Below are 16,398 nucleotides of genomic sequence, written 5' to 3' on the forward strand. Positions count from 1 at the left end.
GCCAGACTATGGAGTTTAGATGTATCCTCTTCAAGTAAAATGGGAGTCAGTGGGAGACGTTAAGCAGTGGGGTGACCCAATTGTGGCTATGTGTTAAAAAAAAAACTAATTAAATAATAATATAAACTGGAAAAGATCAAGAGAGGTCAAAAACTGGACATTACGACCATCTAATTTTCTGCTATTAGAAATAATGCTGTTTCTCCTGATATACCAAAGAGGCCGGTATATATGGGCCAAGTTACATAGAGTAATGAAGTCATGTGGTTCCTCCACCTACCAGCTTGGTAGCCTTGGGTACTTCCAGATACCACGAGCCTAGGAAACTGCATTTGTAAAACAAAGATGATAATCCATACCTTCAAGGGCTGCTCGCAAAAACTGAATGAAATCATCTATGGAAAATGCTAAGAGTAGTGCCTGATACCAAGCGAGTACTACAAAAACTAAACATTACTGGTCAAATATCCGTGGTGACAGAAAGAAATCTAATTATGGGCGGTGAACACACAATGCACTATATATATATGCATGCCTTACTGTTAAACTGTACATCTGAAACTTACTGGATTTTGTTAACTAATGTCACCATAATAAAGTTTTAAAAAACCCCTAAATATTACAATAAAAAATATTTGCTACCTTTATCTCAACCTCCTTTGTGACTCTGGACACAAGTCTAGGATTTTTGCCTACAGTCAACTTTACTTTATATTGACATTCTCACTTTTAATAATTAGAATAATAAAAGCAAGAAAACGCCATAAGAAATATCTTTGTACATACATTTTATGCACTTGAGCAGGTACAGATTAATAGGACAGATTCCTGAAACTAAAATGCTGAGTCGCAACATACTCACATACCAAATTTTGATAACAGCTATGAATTTTTTATAAGTATTTCCCCCCAAAAAGCTATAAGCATTGATATACCCCACCAACAGTGATTGAATGCCTTAAAAGTTCTTACTAACTCGTTATTATCATTATCTTTAATTTTTACTAATCTGACAGGCGTTTCCAAGATACATAAATTTTTAAGGTGCAAAAGAAAGAAGAGAGAATGAAAATCAGTTTGCAGCAGCCAGACGATACCGTGTCAGTGGAAGCAAAGACTTATTCTGATCGTAACTGAAGAGCAGAAGGGACCATCAACAGTCCATCTTCATGACAATAATTACACATAAACAAGTAAATCTGATATGTTCTCAGAGGCCATAAGGCACATTTCGTCATTGTGACTTCCAAAAAAGTTTATCAGTTTATAATTACATTGAGATTTACTTGTTACAGTCCATACAGTGGAATACCTACCTTACTCTGATGCTGGTACAGACTACTGGCCTCTAGATTTAACTAAAAGAAACTTTTCTGTTCTATGAAAAAGGTTATATCTCAATTCTTTTGTATTTTGCTAAATTATCTTCTTTGGATATAGAATGGCTCATTCGATATCTATAAAATAGGAATATAAATAATTCCAACTTAAATATAAGATTGTTATGAGGATTAAATGAGCTATCAAGGGTTAAGCCTGGGCCTTATATACAGTAAGCACTTATTACATGGTGGCTGTTAGCTATTGTTATTATTTGTAGACATCAATTACAATTTATAGGATTGAAAAATATTGACAAGTTTAATTGTAATAATTTTAAAATAAAATTCAAATTTATGGTGTCTCGACTTATCTACTGCCTCAATGTAAGCATAATTTCAAGGCTTAGAAATACTTAACATATATTTCTATAAAGTACTGTGAGGGTCTAACCAGTTTTAGTCAGTATTAAGCTAAAGAGAAATTTTCTTATATAATTGCTATTTCAGTGAAAAACTCAAGTTTTAAAATTGCAGAGATATCTGGTTTTTATTCAAGTGCAATTAACTTGCTTTCAAAGATTTTCATGTGACGGTGGTTGGAGGGCCAGATGAAGCGCTCTGGTGCCATGTCTTTAAGAAGCATAAAAATAACAGTACCACAGATTTTACAACACTACCATCCTTCCTAAATCCAGCACGTCCCATCTCTTCTCTTATTCTTTTCATGGCAAAACTGCTTTAAAGAGTGGTCTACGCGTCTGACCTGACTCTCCTCACCCTCTGCGTCGCCTCCTGTTGCTCCTTAACAAATTACTAAAGACTTGGTAGCTGAAAACAACACAAACTTATCATTTTATGTTATACAAGTCTGGCATGGGTGTCACGGGGCTAAAATCAGGATGTTAGCAGGGCTGCATTTATTCTGGAAGCTCTAGGGTAAAGTCTGTTTGTTTGCCTTTTCCAGGTTTAAGAAGCTGCCAGCATTCCTTGGCTCACGGCCCTGTCCTGCCCTGTCAAGCAATGGCAGTTGACCTCTTATCAACTCACCTAGGTATGAATCTCAAATTCTCTTATTAGAATTTGTCTTTCTCATATTTCTTTTTATGGTGGCACCTTTCAAAGAGCAAACTGTCGTCAGTCCCATACTTCCCCCGATTCAGACGCCACCGCTGCCCCACTCTCTACCATGTACTGTTTGTCTCATTTTGTTTTATTTCATTTATTTTGTTTTTGTTTTTATAAGGTTACCCTACCATCCATCATATTTTCTTCTTGTTTTCAGGACAGCACACTTTGTGTGTGTGTTGTGTGTCTATCTGTCTGTCTGTCTATCTTTCCTTCTCTCTGTGGGAATAGAAAGGTGGGTAGATTTTGGAGGAGGGATAAAGAGCTTTTAAACTAATAAATTTGTTTTTTAAAACAGTGACTTAATCTTGAGAACTTGAACTGAAGTCCTCCACAAAATTTCCAGGATTCTAGCAACTGCCTAAGACAAAATTATTTATAAGAGTTCTGACAGTATCTTTATAGGGTTTTCATTAATAATACCGTATTGTATATTTGAAAGTTGCTAACAGATCTTAAAAGTTATCATCACAAGAAAAAAAACTTGTAACCATGTAAAGTGATAGATGTTAACTAAAAACTTACTGTGGTGACCACTTTCCAAAATATACATGTATCAAATCCTTACACTGTAGACCTTAAACTAATATGTTATACATCAATTATACCTCAGTAAGACTAGGAAAAATACATCTTATGGGTTTAACATTAGGGTAAACAGCATCTGCTTTCAATCAATATTATTACTTTCTAAGTAAATATTTAATTACAATTGACCCTTGAACAACATGAGTTTGAACTGCGTGGGTCCACTTATATGTTAATTTTTTTCAATAAATATATTGGAACAATTTTTTGGAGGTTTGAGACAACTTGAAAAAACTTGCATGTGACCTGTGTAACCTTAAATTATCAAAAAAAATTAAGAGTAAGGTATGTCATGAATACATAAAATATATGTACATGTTTTCCTTATGATTTTAACAACGTTTCCTCCAGCTTACTTTATGGTAACAGTACAGTATATAATACATATCACATACAAAATATGTGTTAATCAAATGTTTATGTCATCAGTAAGGCCCCTGGTCAACAGTGGACTATTAGTAGTTCAGTTTTTATGGAGTCAAGTTATATGCAAATGTATGATTCTGCAAGGGGTCAGCCCCTAACCACAACATTGTTCGAGGGTGAAATGTATTTACATTTCAAAACAAAAACTGATTTTTTGTTTTGAAATAAAGTCACTTGTAAATATTTGCAACAACAACTTCTATTCACACTGTTAACAACACTGCTGAAAAGCCATGACACTAGCTCATTAAGAACGTAAAACAAATTTGCTTTGCTGAGAAGGAACGTAGTACATCATGGGTCGGCAGAGGGGAGTTTCAGCTCAAGACCTCTGCACATCTGATATAACTCATTGTTGAACCCAGAAACCTCGCCATTGTTTACGGTTTATGTGCTTCTATTAACAGATGGAGAAACTGAAATCCACTGGAAATGCCAACTCTCATAAGCCTTGAAGTATTATAGAAAACTACAGAAACTACCTCAGCAGCGCTATTTTCCACTGAGGATGCAAAGTGATAACCGCGGCAAGAGCTGGTGGACTTTTTAAGGCTATGTCTCTTTCATGCAATCTCATAGAACTCAACGGACAGGAGAGGAAGTAACAGTTAACTGACAGAAAGAAGGGCTAAATCTTACATCTCCTACTTGCAAGGAAAGATTCTCCATTCTGATTTCACTCTCCAAACACCTACTTATTTCTAGTCATACTCTGAATGACCTCGGGTCATCTAACCTTTGTAGTTCAAATTCTCTTACTTAGAATTTCTCTCTCACATGTTTCTTCTTATGGTGACATCTTCCAAAGAGCTAACTGTTATCAGTCACATATTTGCCCATGATTCAGATCCCACCTCCATCTTGTCTTCCACCATGCACTGTTACTTGGTCTTATTTTTTTTTTTTTCCTACAAATTTTTCTTTTCCTTCAGATATGCCTCACATTAATTCCCGCACTTTCTGGTTTTCATTTCTACCTACTCTTCCTCCTTCAGACCACCTAAGTCTCTCTTGATGGCTCTTTTTTCTTGTCTTATATCTAAAGCATAGTCTTAACATGATGCATCACGCACACCTGAACATTTTTTCTTTTTAATGCCATGCCAGTTACCTCACTTTCCTTTTGGGTTTAGCTCAACATTCTAATGGCGCCTCCTGCAAATGCATTCCAGCTTATCCAAATCATCGTAAAGTTCTGACTAAGATATATCTATATATCAGTTTCGTGAATTAATCGTATTTACTTCAAAGCAAGGAAGCTCCTTCAGTTACTGTCTGTCTTGCTATATACGACAGACTGCGATGTATCATAAACCATTCTGTTCCCATCTTAGCAAGTAGCCTCTCCCTTGCAATTTTTAAGATGAAATTAATATTCGAAAGTAAAACTTTCATATTTTAAATACCTTTTAACTCATACTAACAGGATGACTCATGATGACAGAACTGTCTATGAGGCTGGGGTGGCATTCATTACCGAGAATGTTACTTAGCATCACCTTTATAAATACCTTTGTGCTTAGCTTCTTTAGTGTCTTATAAATTCTACTGATTAATCTGACAGTTTAAACAGTCATAGATCAGCTGGTGTTTTGACAAAATTACCACTATCAAGATCAGCAAATACCAAAAAAAAACTTGTTTACAGATTATTTTCCGCATAGAATTCCTTCCCACTGTTACTTGAAATGAATATAATTTTTAAGAGAATAGATGAAAATATTTTTATATTTCTTGTTGTAACCAGGCAGAGGTACAGAAAAAGTTATAAAAGGAGGTATGATCTCCATGTTATAAGATCTGGAATGGCTAAAAAAATATATAAAGGAGAAAATGCATCGAATCCATATGATGCCATCAGGTATAAATTAAATCAGAGCCTAAAAAGATATTAATGATGTAGAATTTTTTAAAAATGTGATTTATAACAGATGAGTTTACAAGAGGGGCCAATGAATTACAGCCCAGAGGCCAAATCTAATCCACTGCTACTGACCCTTGATTTAGAGACCATATAAATGAATGGAAGGTAATGACAACTAAACAAAGCATATTATAAAAAACAATTATACATACTCAGTTCTGACAGAAATGCTATATTCCATATCTGGCAAATGTCAAAGGTAAGTATCTGTCAAGACAATACTAACATGATAATAATCTTATCATTTGAAGAAGCCTGTTGTAATCAGGCAAATTTTATCCTCAAGGAACAAGTCTGGTCAAGAAATTTCCAGTGAGCCACAAAACCCTGGAAGGTAACAGCAACCTGGAACTGAATCTCTGCGTCTGCATCTGCTCCCAAACATCTTAGAAAACAGCAAGAATGGGTGTAAACTTCCACTGATCTCCACTTTCAGCAAAACTTAGAGACAAAGAAAACCCATACACACCAAACGGCATGCCATGGGAAGGCTGAAAAGCAACTTAAGCGTCCACTGATAAATGAATAAAGAAAACATGGTGCGTATGTACAATGGGATATTATTCAGCCCTAAAAAAAGAATGAAATCTTGCCATTTGCAACAACATGGATGGACCTCAAGGGCATCATGCTAAGTGAGATAAGTCAGACAGAGAAAATACAAATACCATATGATTTCACTTATATGTGGAGTCTTAAAAAAAAAATCAAAAAACCCTAAGCTCATAGATATAGAGAACGGCTTGCTGGTTGCCACCACAGGTGGGGTAAATGGGTGAAGGGGGTCAAAAGGTACAAACTAGTTATGAAATAAATAAATCATGGGGATATCATGTACGTCATGATGACTATAGTTAGTAATACTGTACGGTGTATTTGAAAATTGCTGAGAGGAAATCCTCAAAGTTCTCATCACAACGGCAGCAATAAAATTCTGTAACTGTGTACGGTGACAGAGATTAACTAGACTTATTGTGGTGATCGTTTTTCAGTATATAAAACTATCGAATAATTATGTTATACACCTGAAACTAATATAATGTCGTGTGTCAATTATACCTCAATTTAAAAAAATCTTAGAAAAAAAGAAATGAAGTCTATTCCCTACCCATTAACCCTGGGTGGGTCCTGTGTTAGCGGTGAGGCTGTCTCAGGGGACGCGCAGCCTCTGCCCCTGCCCCGCTGGCAGCCATGAGCTGCTCTGATACTGCCACGCTATAAATTGAGCCCAGGCCAAACTGGCAGAGATCTGCCAGCCAACCCACAGAATCGTGAGAAAATAAGTCATTGTTTAAGCAACTAAATTTTAAAGTGGTTTGTTATCCAGAAATAAATAACTTGTACCACTAGGTATTAAATAAAATGAAAATTTATTAACCAACAAAGGTAGACCATTAACTGAAAAAAAAAAAATTTGGTCACAAACTGTATGTACAGTACAACCTCATTTTGATAAAACATACATACACGCATGCAGACACACAGACAAAAAGATCTGGAAGGATATATACTAAGTAATAAAAGGGATATATAATGAGGTAAATTCTAAGTAGTGAAAATAGATTTTTCTTTTCTTATTTTTGTTTTTCTATATCTTCTAGATGCATATATATGCTTTTGCAGTAACAAAAGTTTAAAAAATTTTTTAAAAAGGTCTATAGTATTCATCAGACAAAAATTCAGCTGAGTCCCTGATGAGCTCGACATGTAAATTCTTGCTATTAATCTCTAATAGTACAAAAAAATTCAATAAAGTTGGCTAATCGATAAACCTTTAGAGACAGTTATGGGCTGAACTGTGTCCCTCTCAAATTCATATACTGAAGCCCTAACCGTGAGCACCTCAGAATGTGACTTTATTTGGAGACAGAGCCTTTAAAGAGGTGATTAAGTTCTTAAAATGAGGCCATGAGGGTGGACCCTAATTTGACCTGATACGATCCGTGTTCTTACAAGAAGAGGAAATTTCAACAAAAGCAACACCAGGGCTGCGAATGCACAGGGGAGCGGCCATGTGCAAAGGCAGCAAGAGGGTGGCGTCTGCGAGCCAAGGAGAAAAGCCTGGATCAGATTCTTTGCTTATGCCCCTCGGAAAAAGCCAACCCTGCCAGCACCTTGATCTTGGACTTCCAGGTGCCAGGACTGTGAGAAAAGGAAAAGCCACCCAGTCTGTGGCCATTCGTGATGGGAGCCCGAGCAGACCAAGGCAGGGCCTAAGTATACAGCTCAGTAATTGGAAAACTGACTTAGTGTATATTGTACTCACTTGCAAACAAAAAAACTGAACCATATGAAGTTTTTAATAAAGTCCTGTTCCAGATTTCTGAAAAGTTTTACCTTTAAAGTCGAACAGCAGCTATAAACATGTGCAAAGAAAAATTATATCAAACCTATCTATGCGGTGAGGAGGTGGGGGGCACGCTTTCTAAACGTACCGCCTCACTTATGATGGAACAAACATGTCGTCCAGGCCGCATTCTACTCTTAAGCTGATACAAGAAATGAGTTTTCTTGTTTTACTTTGTATTTATTTATGGGCCACTGACGAAGAACAAAAATAATGGAGAACCAACAACTAAAGACCAACATTATCAAGAACTATTTTTTTCCTAATCGAATACAAAATATTTCAGTCATCTACTTTTAAATGAAAACATTATTTACAAAAACCACACTACTTACAAGAAACAATTAAAAAAAGACCGAGTACAGTTAAGGTGTGAGAGAACAGAAAAGAGAGAGAGAGAGAAGTTGTGATGTGGAGGTGCAGAGTCCCGGCGTTTGGGTTCTTATGCTTTTGGCTCGCACTAGCTGTACGATTTGGGCACACGATTTAACTTTTATGAGCTGGTATATTGCAAAGGAAGCAGCTTAAACAAGATCATCATTTCTCAACCAGTCTCCGTGGCCTCCTTAAGGCTTTGTTGGAAATTCTGGTAGGGTGAGGCACAGAAATAAACTGGTAGGACTTGGTGCCCTTAAACTCAGAGCTACTCAGTTCTTTGTTTTCATTTGAGGGCAGGATTCTGCTACTAAAAATGTTTGACACCAGTGTATTAAAATGTTCTGTCCCCTACAACCCACTGGGTAAATATTCTGAAGAAACACGTATTTAAAAATCAGTTAACAACGTAGCTGAGCAAATATACGCAGGAGGCAGAATGATGAGCCAAACGATATTGACCTGCTGGAACGACAGGACGGGCTGACGCTAGCGGGGGCTCTGACAGGACAGGCGAGATCGTGGCCCATGCGACAAAAGATTCAGGATCGTTAGGTGATGGCGAACACTGCAAATGAGCCGGACGTGGAACTCGACTCAAAAAGTAAATGCAGTTTTAGGCAATCACTGTTAAAAGTATAATTTCTAAAATGAGAGCATTCCATTAAATTGCCAAATATATATTTAAAAGCCTGTTTGTACTAGTACTAACGAAAGAATACAGGCAGTTTTGTTTGGCAAACTTTGATATGAGTCAGACCTGAGGTCCAATCTTCATTCTCAAGCTTATACAACACGGGTAACATCAGGAAATGCAGCTTCCAGAACCTTCAGCGGCACTAATGAGGGGGTTTTGGCAGCACTGTTGTGGGGTCAGTAGTACTGTGGATAATACCCAGCGTAGCACGGGCATCCCATAGGCACTCAAGAAATAACTAATGCTTACGGAGCACTATGTGAAATTCTATCTCATCTAATCCTCAGAAGAGTTTGATGACAGGGAATCATAATACTTAAATGCAAATTATCACAAGAATGGGACTAAAACTGTAACAGATGAAATGCTCCATGACGGCACAGCGCGACACTGGAAGTCTTGCCATTTACTTCTAGTAGAACAGGAAATAGTGCAACTTTTCTACAAAGCAGTCTGGAGATATGCACAGGAGACATTTCCAAAATTCATATGCCATAGTCCAAGTCAATTTAGGAAAGGAAAAAATTCAAAAAGTGCTGTGGGTACAAATGGGAGTGATCAAAGGGTCGACTGACTGGTAGGTATCTCTACGATGCAGTTTCTTCACCAGAAAAGCAAAGCATCTCTAAAAATAGAAATTTTTAATTTCTTTTTTATTTTTCCCAATTACCGATTTCCATAAATATTCCCTTGTCAGCCCAAACCTGCACATTCCCAAGAACTCCTAAAGCAGATAATGTGCCCACGTCACTACTCAGCTCCTCACATTTGAAGGAAGCGCACTGCCCAGGGAAGCAGATGGCTCGAGTGTTTCTTAAGCTTAATAATGGAGCGTGGAACAGAAGTAGATAAATTCCCTCAGGTTGGGAAGTCCCAAATCCAGAGCAATTCATGATGTTCAAGGAAACGCCACCACAGATAGAAAAATGAAAGTCAAAGTAGTCATTTCTTCAAAGTTCAAAGTATGTTATTCTTTGAGTACATTACAACTCAAGGCTCTCCCGCCACCCCCCAGAAAAAGTTCCCATAAAAAGTCTGATGAAAACTGACACTTACCTAAAATGAGATGAAGTTTGGTTTCTGTCTGGAAGGCATAGTGCAACGTCACCAGAAACGGCGACTGCCTGATGTGCTCCAGGACCTGTCGCTCCGTCTTCGTGTGCTCTGTGGTTTTGGCCTTCTGAACTATTGTTGCCTTTTTCAAAACCTTCATGGCATACAGCTTCCCGGTATCGTGACCACTTATTTTACGAACTAGAAATACTTTTCCATAAGCTGAAAATGGAAAAAGAATGAAAAGAATGACAATGCTCTACGGGCAGAACGGTAATTTACTGGCGGCTGGAAGTTACTATGCGCAAAAAGAAAACACTCTCTGAATGAAAAAGTAGCCTTAATGCTGTTTCGAATCGCTCTTTGATAGATTTCTTCAATTTCATGCCAAACATATTTCTAGGTCTAACCCCCAGGATCTGCATATCTAACCACTGCTGCCAAAGTTATGCTTTTGCTCTTTTACTGTTATTCTCTCCTCAATATTTTTAGCTGTAGGAAACTAGCTGTTATTATGGTCAATTAACCACAATCCAATTCTGGAACAACTAGGACATTTTAGACATCAGATAAAACCTCTAGGTTTTGCTCTTGATATAAACAAATGAAAACAGTTCTTAAGAATCTCATACACGTATTTGAATCAAGTACCCCTCTATACTTATTTTAAAAATCTAAAGCAACGTAAGCTGATATTATATAAACAAAAGAAATCTTTAGATTAAAAAAAAAAACCATTAAAAGATCTTAAATCGCAAGCAATCTGACAGAAACTTCTTTACATCTCTGGGTTGTAATTCATGGCTTAGTAGGTCAATCTCGCCGCAGTTTCCCAGTGTAAACAATTCCTATGTGTGGTGCAGGTATCTGCATTTAATTCCCTAGAGAAAGGGGCTGGGGGAGGGCAGGAAGAGGTGGGAGGAAGAGGGAGGAAGAGGGAGGAGGAAGGACAGGCAAAAATCCTGGGAGAGGGAAGGCACAAGTGCCCAATTCACCCCCTACAAGGTATAAGTTCTCTTTCCTTTTAAAAATGCAAATGCGTCCTGGGATCGGTAAGCCCAGTCCCACTTTTGAGGTTAACACCCTTTAATCAGACCATTCTGGGTACAGTCTGAGTTGTGATCCAGACCAGTGCTTCCATATACTCTGCCCACACCTCTCCAGGATTTAGCACATAATTCTGTTCTAATCCACCCACAAGAATAAGAGAGATTTAAAGGAAAAGTTCTTGTACTCTGTAGGTTACTCAGTTCAGTACTTTGGGAAGTGAATTAGAACAGACACATGATATACAATGGATCAGTGAATGACTATAACACTCCTGGGAAAGAGGAAAACCAGCACTTATTAAGGACTTGCTGTGCCAGGCTCTGTGCTAAACATATTCCACATATCGATTCACTGAATCCTCAGAAGAGTCAATGGTGGTACTTTCAGTAATTACATTTTACAGATGAGGAAATGGCTTCAGCACACCTACGGAACTGGCCAAAAGACTAGGCTAAGAACTGGCAGAACTGATTCAAAGGCAAGTAGTGTGATGCCAGAGACCACATTCTTAACCATAAATGAATAAAAAAATGACTCTTCATGAATACTAGAAATCGACGCTCTGAGTTTTAACAAAATCAGCACCATAAACATACTGAACACATTCTGGAACTGAGAAAAAGTTCACAAATGTTTGTGTCTTTGTAAATAATGTCTATATTACTGTAAATAAAAGAATTATAGATTGGAATTTTAGTAAGGCAGAAGTGAACCAAAAGAGAAAACTTTTAGAACCTAATCAATTAACTGTTATCCATCTATCCTTTCCAACATAGAAAATCGTTCTTTACCACTGAAAAAAGATGCTATTCAGCATCTTCCTAGCACTCACATTTGCCTTCAGCACAGGTTTGACCATGCAGCAGACAGAAGGGCGTTAGCACCTAATGTCTAGTACTTGTCAAGAACTTTAGAGATGTTAACTCGTTCGATTCCTATAACATCCCCATAAGAAGTGAGGAGGGTTACCTCCATTTTACAGACAACGAAACAGAAGTGGAGAAGAGTTGAGTCACTTGCCCAAGGTCACGCTTGCCCGTCTGGCCCAACTCTGGAGCCCACACTGACTCCCAGAAGTGAATGGCCTCACTGGCAAACAAATAAGGAGCCAGACATTAAACGGAAGTCACAAAGCGAATTAGGTGTCAAAATGGTGGAATGGACACAGGACTACTGCTTTTAAGAGGAGATTTCGTAAGGTAGTCCATTTTATTGGTGGGGGAATCTAAATATTGGAAAATGTTTCTTAGACTGAACGGAAACAGACCTTTTTAATACTATTCATCATGTATCCTTCTATATTCTTTGGATTTATAAAAAAATTATTACCCTCTCCTATGAGATAATTTTTTAAATATTTAAAAACATGATCGTGCCATCTCATCTATGCAAAATGTCCTTATTCCTTAAACCAAACTTAAAGTAAATGACTTTGAAACTTCTTATCACTAGGAAGTTCCACTGATGTGCTCTGTGAGTTTGTAAATATTTTTTATTTCTTTTCTGTTTGTTTTTTTAACGTTGTATTTCACTCCAAATAAGTGAGGTAGCACAGGATGCTAACATATGTGGGTCAAATAATAAATCATCCTTATCGCCACATTATATGCTATATGGTCAAATAATAAACTGTCATCATCCTTGCCAGGTAATAATATCCAGAAGTTTTCCAATAATATGAGCCAAAGACAACATATCCTGCCAATATAATTATTTTCATCCATCAGAAAATGTCAGGGAAAAAAGTACGATGAAGCCCACAAATCTTTTGTTTTTACTTCTATAATTGCCATGATTAACGAAAGCCACACAATGTAGGTGCCAACAGATGCTTATGTAACACAATTCAAGGAGTGCCTTACGACATTCCAAACAACAACTATTTCAGACAAACAGGATCTTAATTATGAGTAGGCTGCCTAACTAAAACATAGCTGCTTCCAAACAGCCTTGTTTTTGAAGCAGCCATGAGGCTGCTTATCACACTGCAAAGAGGGAAGAAAATATATTTACTACCAGAGAGACGAAGAAACCACCTTCCCTGGCCTGGCTAAGCTGGTCTGCAGATTAGTACAGAGGGAGAAAGGGAAGGAGTCCTTCTGTTGAATAGTTCCATCGACTCCACCATCACCTACGCGTTTTCCAATATTTTAAGAGGGGCCACTGAAAGTGGAATTGGTGGCAACGTTATTTCCTTTTAGTCTGCAACTAGATAAATGACTGCCTTCTTTCTAGCGCAGCCAGTTCCTGGCTTTCACTAGTTGTATGTGCGCTGATGTCGTTAAAGAATTCCTATTTTGAAAGCATCTTTTGGGAACAGCAAAGGCTCCTAATGGTGAAAACTCTTCGGGCCAAAAAAGATAAACGAAAGTACTTTCTGCTCAGATGGGCCCCTCAAATGGCTGTTTAGCAGCACATGTGCAATGCTGCTTAGGTAAAGGGACAAAGCATCGTGCTTCAGCGTGACTCTGATTTCTGCATCACATGCAATGGTTTCGAACACTCTATTAGCAATCTTCACAGACATCTTGTACAGCTTATCAATTTCCTCAGAGCCAAGGCCTTTACAAGATACCCTGAGAAAAAAATAAGAGGAGAGGGCATGGAGTTCACTGGTCTCCCAAAGGCCCAGTGCTGCAGCCCTTGATTGAACCTGAGGTGAAGTTCTACTTATTTTGCGATTGAGGGAAAGTAAATTCTAAGAAGAAATGAGAAGAAAGATTAATTCCTGACTTAGCTTGACAGACATCTGTGAGCTTATAAATGAGGTAAATCTTTCAACTCTAGGCCCTACCGACACCATTTCTGCTGAAAACCTGTGTGCTCTCACAGCCAAGCAGCCCTTTCAGAAGAGAGAACTTCGTAAACTTTCCATAGCAGCAGAAAGACTTCCATGGGTTGGAGGAAAACTACAGATATTTTATGAAAGTTACTTCCGTTCCAGCCGAAATGTGGATTTATAATTCTGCTCCAGCTGACACAGCACAGTGCTGACAAACCTTGCTGACAACAATCTCAATGGCTGGATGATAAGGCAATGATGTAGAAACAACTGAACAGTGTCAGAGGAAAATGTCCAGTTCCTCTGAGTAGGTCTCAGTTTGCCTTTCCAAATGTGGATGCTTCTTCCATTTGCCACAATTATCACCACGAACCAGGTTTTTAACACTTGTTGTCATAATAAAGACAAGTTAAAAGTGACTTACAGTTCAAAAACAAGGCGGCGTTCATGCTGCCTGTCACATCAAAAGCCACCGAGCCATTTCAACCCCTTTTTCAAGCTAAACAAAAGCAGGCCTCTCACTGAAATTTATTTTGAGCATAAACTAATATTTTCATTTTATTTGTCAAATATGAATTCATTAAACATTTTTAGGAAGCAGCCTTTAACATCGGCATTTAAATGATAAGATCGATTTATTAAAAATACTTATTTTTATGGTCTGTCTATAAAAACAATCAACTTACAATGCCATCAATTAAATGCATGCAAAATGTGTATATGTCTGCATGCACTGTTCTGAAGGAAAAGGTTAAGAACTATTGTTCCAGGAGGCCTCTGGTTTATTTCCTTTATCACAGTTCTCGCCTAAAACATGTTGCTCTCACTGAGATCTGAGTGGCTCAAACACTGTGAGGTCACTGTTTCCTGTCATTCTTTTATTAATGCTGCTTAAAAGTGTTTACATTGTACACACTGCCTACCAGCCATGTCACACTTTGGGTCCATCCCAAACCTGTAGCATAAACTATTGGACTTGAACTACTGCTTTTTGTAACATGGCAGAAACTCTTAGTGACTTCCACGGAGACAACTCCCAGGACTAACTGATACTCCCCTGCTCTCCTGTAAAACACACTGCCACACGCTGGAGGCTGTAACCTGTTCACTCTTGCGCGTCTGTCCCCGTGCAGTTCAGTCGTCTGCTTCACATCAGTCACTGATACTCACTGCCCTACCTGTTCACGCCTGTTGTATGTGTTATTCGTATTACATGATTTAACTCAATATTACATAACCACGGAAATGTAAATATGAAAGAAAAGAAAAAAATGAGGTTGAATGCTTTGGAAGAACTAGATGAAAGCAAGACACTTCAAAAGGACCGCTGAAGAATTAGGTGTGGGTGAAACGATTATAAAAGGCTGGGGGAAAAATTATGAAAATCAAAAAGGATTTCGAACGCAGATTACTTGAAATGTGTCTGGTTTTCACTCCACTTTAAAGAATCTGAAACTTAATTTTAAATGATGCATTACAAGTGTGGTTTATGCAAAATAAACCATTGTTTAAGAACCTGTTGTCAAAAAGTCTTGTGCCTACACCCAAAGACTGGCAAGTGAATACATATTTATATGTTTTAAGTGAAAAGTAATATGTTCAAAGTACATATTTATATATATGTGTGTGTATATATATCCCTTTAAAATAATTTTCTACTTTAACCCATATTTTTTGATGAACCACAAGTACTAATCATGTCACATGAGAGAGTTTCCACTAACTAAAATTCGTAGTCATCCCTGCTGGAGTGCATCCCTCTCATCCTTCCCGATTACTGGAATCTCGTTGGAGGTGATTTGGCCATCAGCCACACTAGCTGTGCCTCTCAGCTTGCTTTCACCCTCAATCTGGTAAATATACCTTGGTATTGTCTTCTAAATTGTTGACAAAAATATAACTCTTTTGGCTCTAAACACTTGATTTCCCATTGCTCTTAAAGTAAAGAGAATCTGTAATATAATCTAAATCATCTGGCTCCTACCTACCTCTCTCCACCTTCTCACTGTCTCGTTTAGCTAACTTCTTCAGACATCCAGCCTTTCCTGACTTCCCAGACTAGTACAATTCCTCTAATTTTATGCTCTCATAACACCATGCATTCTCTGTCACAGAAATGATCAAAAACATGAATTTTCACTTATTTGTGTGACTGCTTCATTAATTAACTTCCACTGAACCATAAATTTCACAAAATCATAAACTATGTCTGATTTTACTCATTTTGTATCATCAGCAAGTAACTCTGGAGCTGGCACATCATGGAAACTCAAACAATGATGAATTCATGAAAAAAAATATGAACAAACAAGCTAGCAAACAGGAAAAGGCCAAAGAAAGAGCTCTACAGCATACAGCCAAATACCCACTTCTCAGCTGGCAATTTTGATCTAAAGTTCAAGATACTGGTAACGCAGATGCATAGCACAGAGCTATCCCCAGCCAGCTCTTTCCCTTTACAGAAGGAATGATGAGCTCTCATGAAGTAATCTCTCTTAATTTGTGTATTAAATATGATACCTGACAACACTCCCTGGTGAAAGTGAACTAGGGAAACCTCGCTGTCCCCATTCTGGAACAGGAAACTATCTTTACACAGGGACATCTCTATACGGCCACTGCTTCATATTCCGCCACAACTACATAAGAACAAATTACAATGCCTGGCCACATCCCTTCTTTCTCATATATAATTTAACTTGGGGGGAC

General features: G+C 37.8%; 1 protein-coding gene across 2 annotated transcripts in view; it reads right to left on the reverse strand.

The window, feature by feature from the left end:
- Window positions 1–16,398, reverse strand: part of RPS6KA5 (ribosomal protein S6 kinase A5) — a 154,025-nt gene that overhangs the window by 74,624 nt on the left and 63,003 nt on the right. For both annotated transcript variants that reach the window (XM_011373178.2, XM_023538354.1), the window contains one exon: window positions 9,861–10,079. In XM_011373178.2, coding sequence (XP_011371480.2) covers window positions 9,861–10,017 — 157 coding nt within the window. In that variant the 5' untranslated portion in view covers window positions 10,018–10,079. The remainder of the gene's footprint in view (window positions 1–9,860; window positions 10,080–16,398) is intronic.

This window comes from Pteropus vampyrus, unplaced genomic scaffold (genome assembly GCF_000151845.1).
Source record: "Pteropus vampyrus isolate Shadow unplaced genomic scaffold, Pvam_2.0 Scaffold219, whole genome shotgun sequence".
NCBI lineage: Eukaryota > Metazoa > Chordata > Mammalia > Chiroptera > Pteropodidae > Pteropus > Pteropus vampyrus.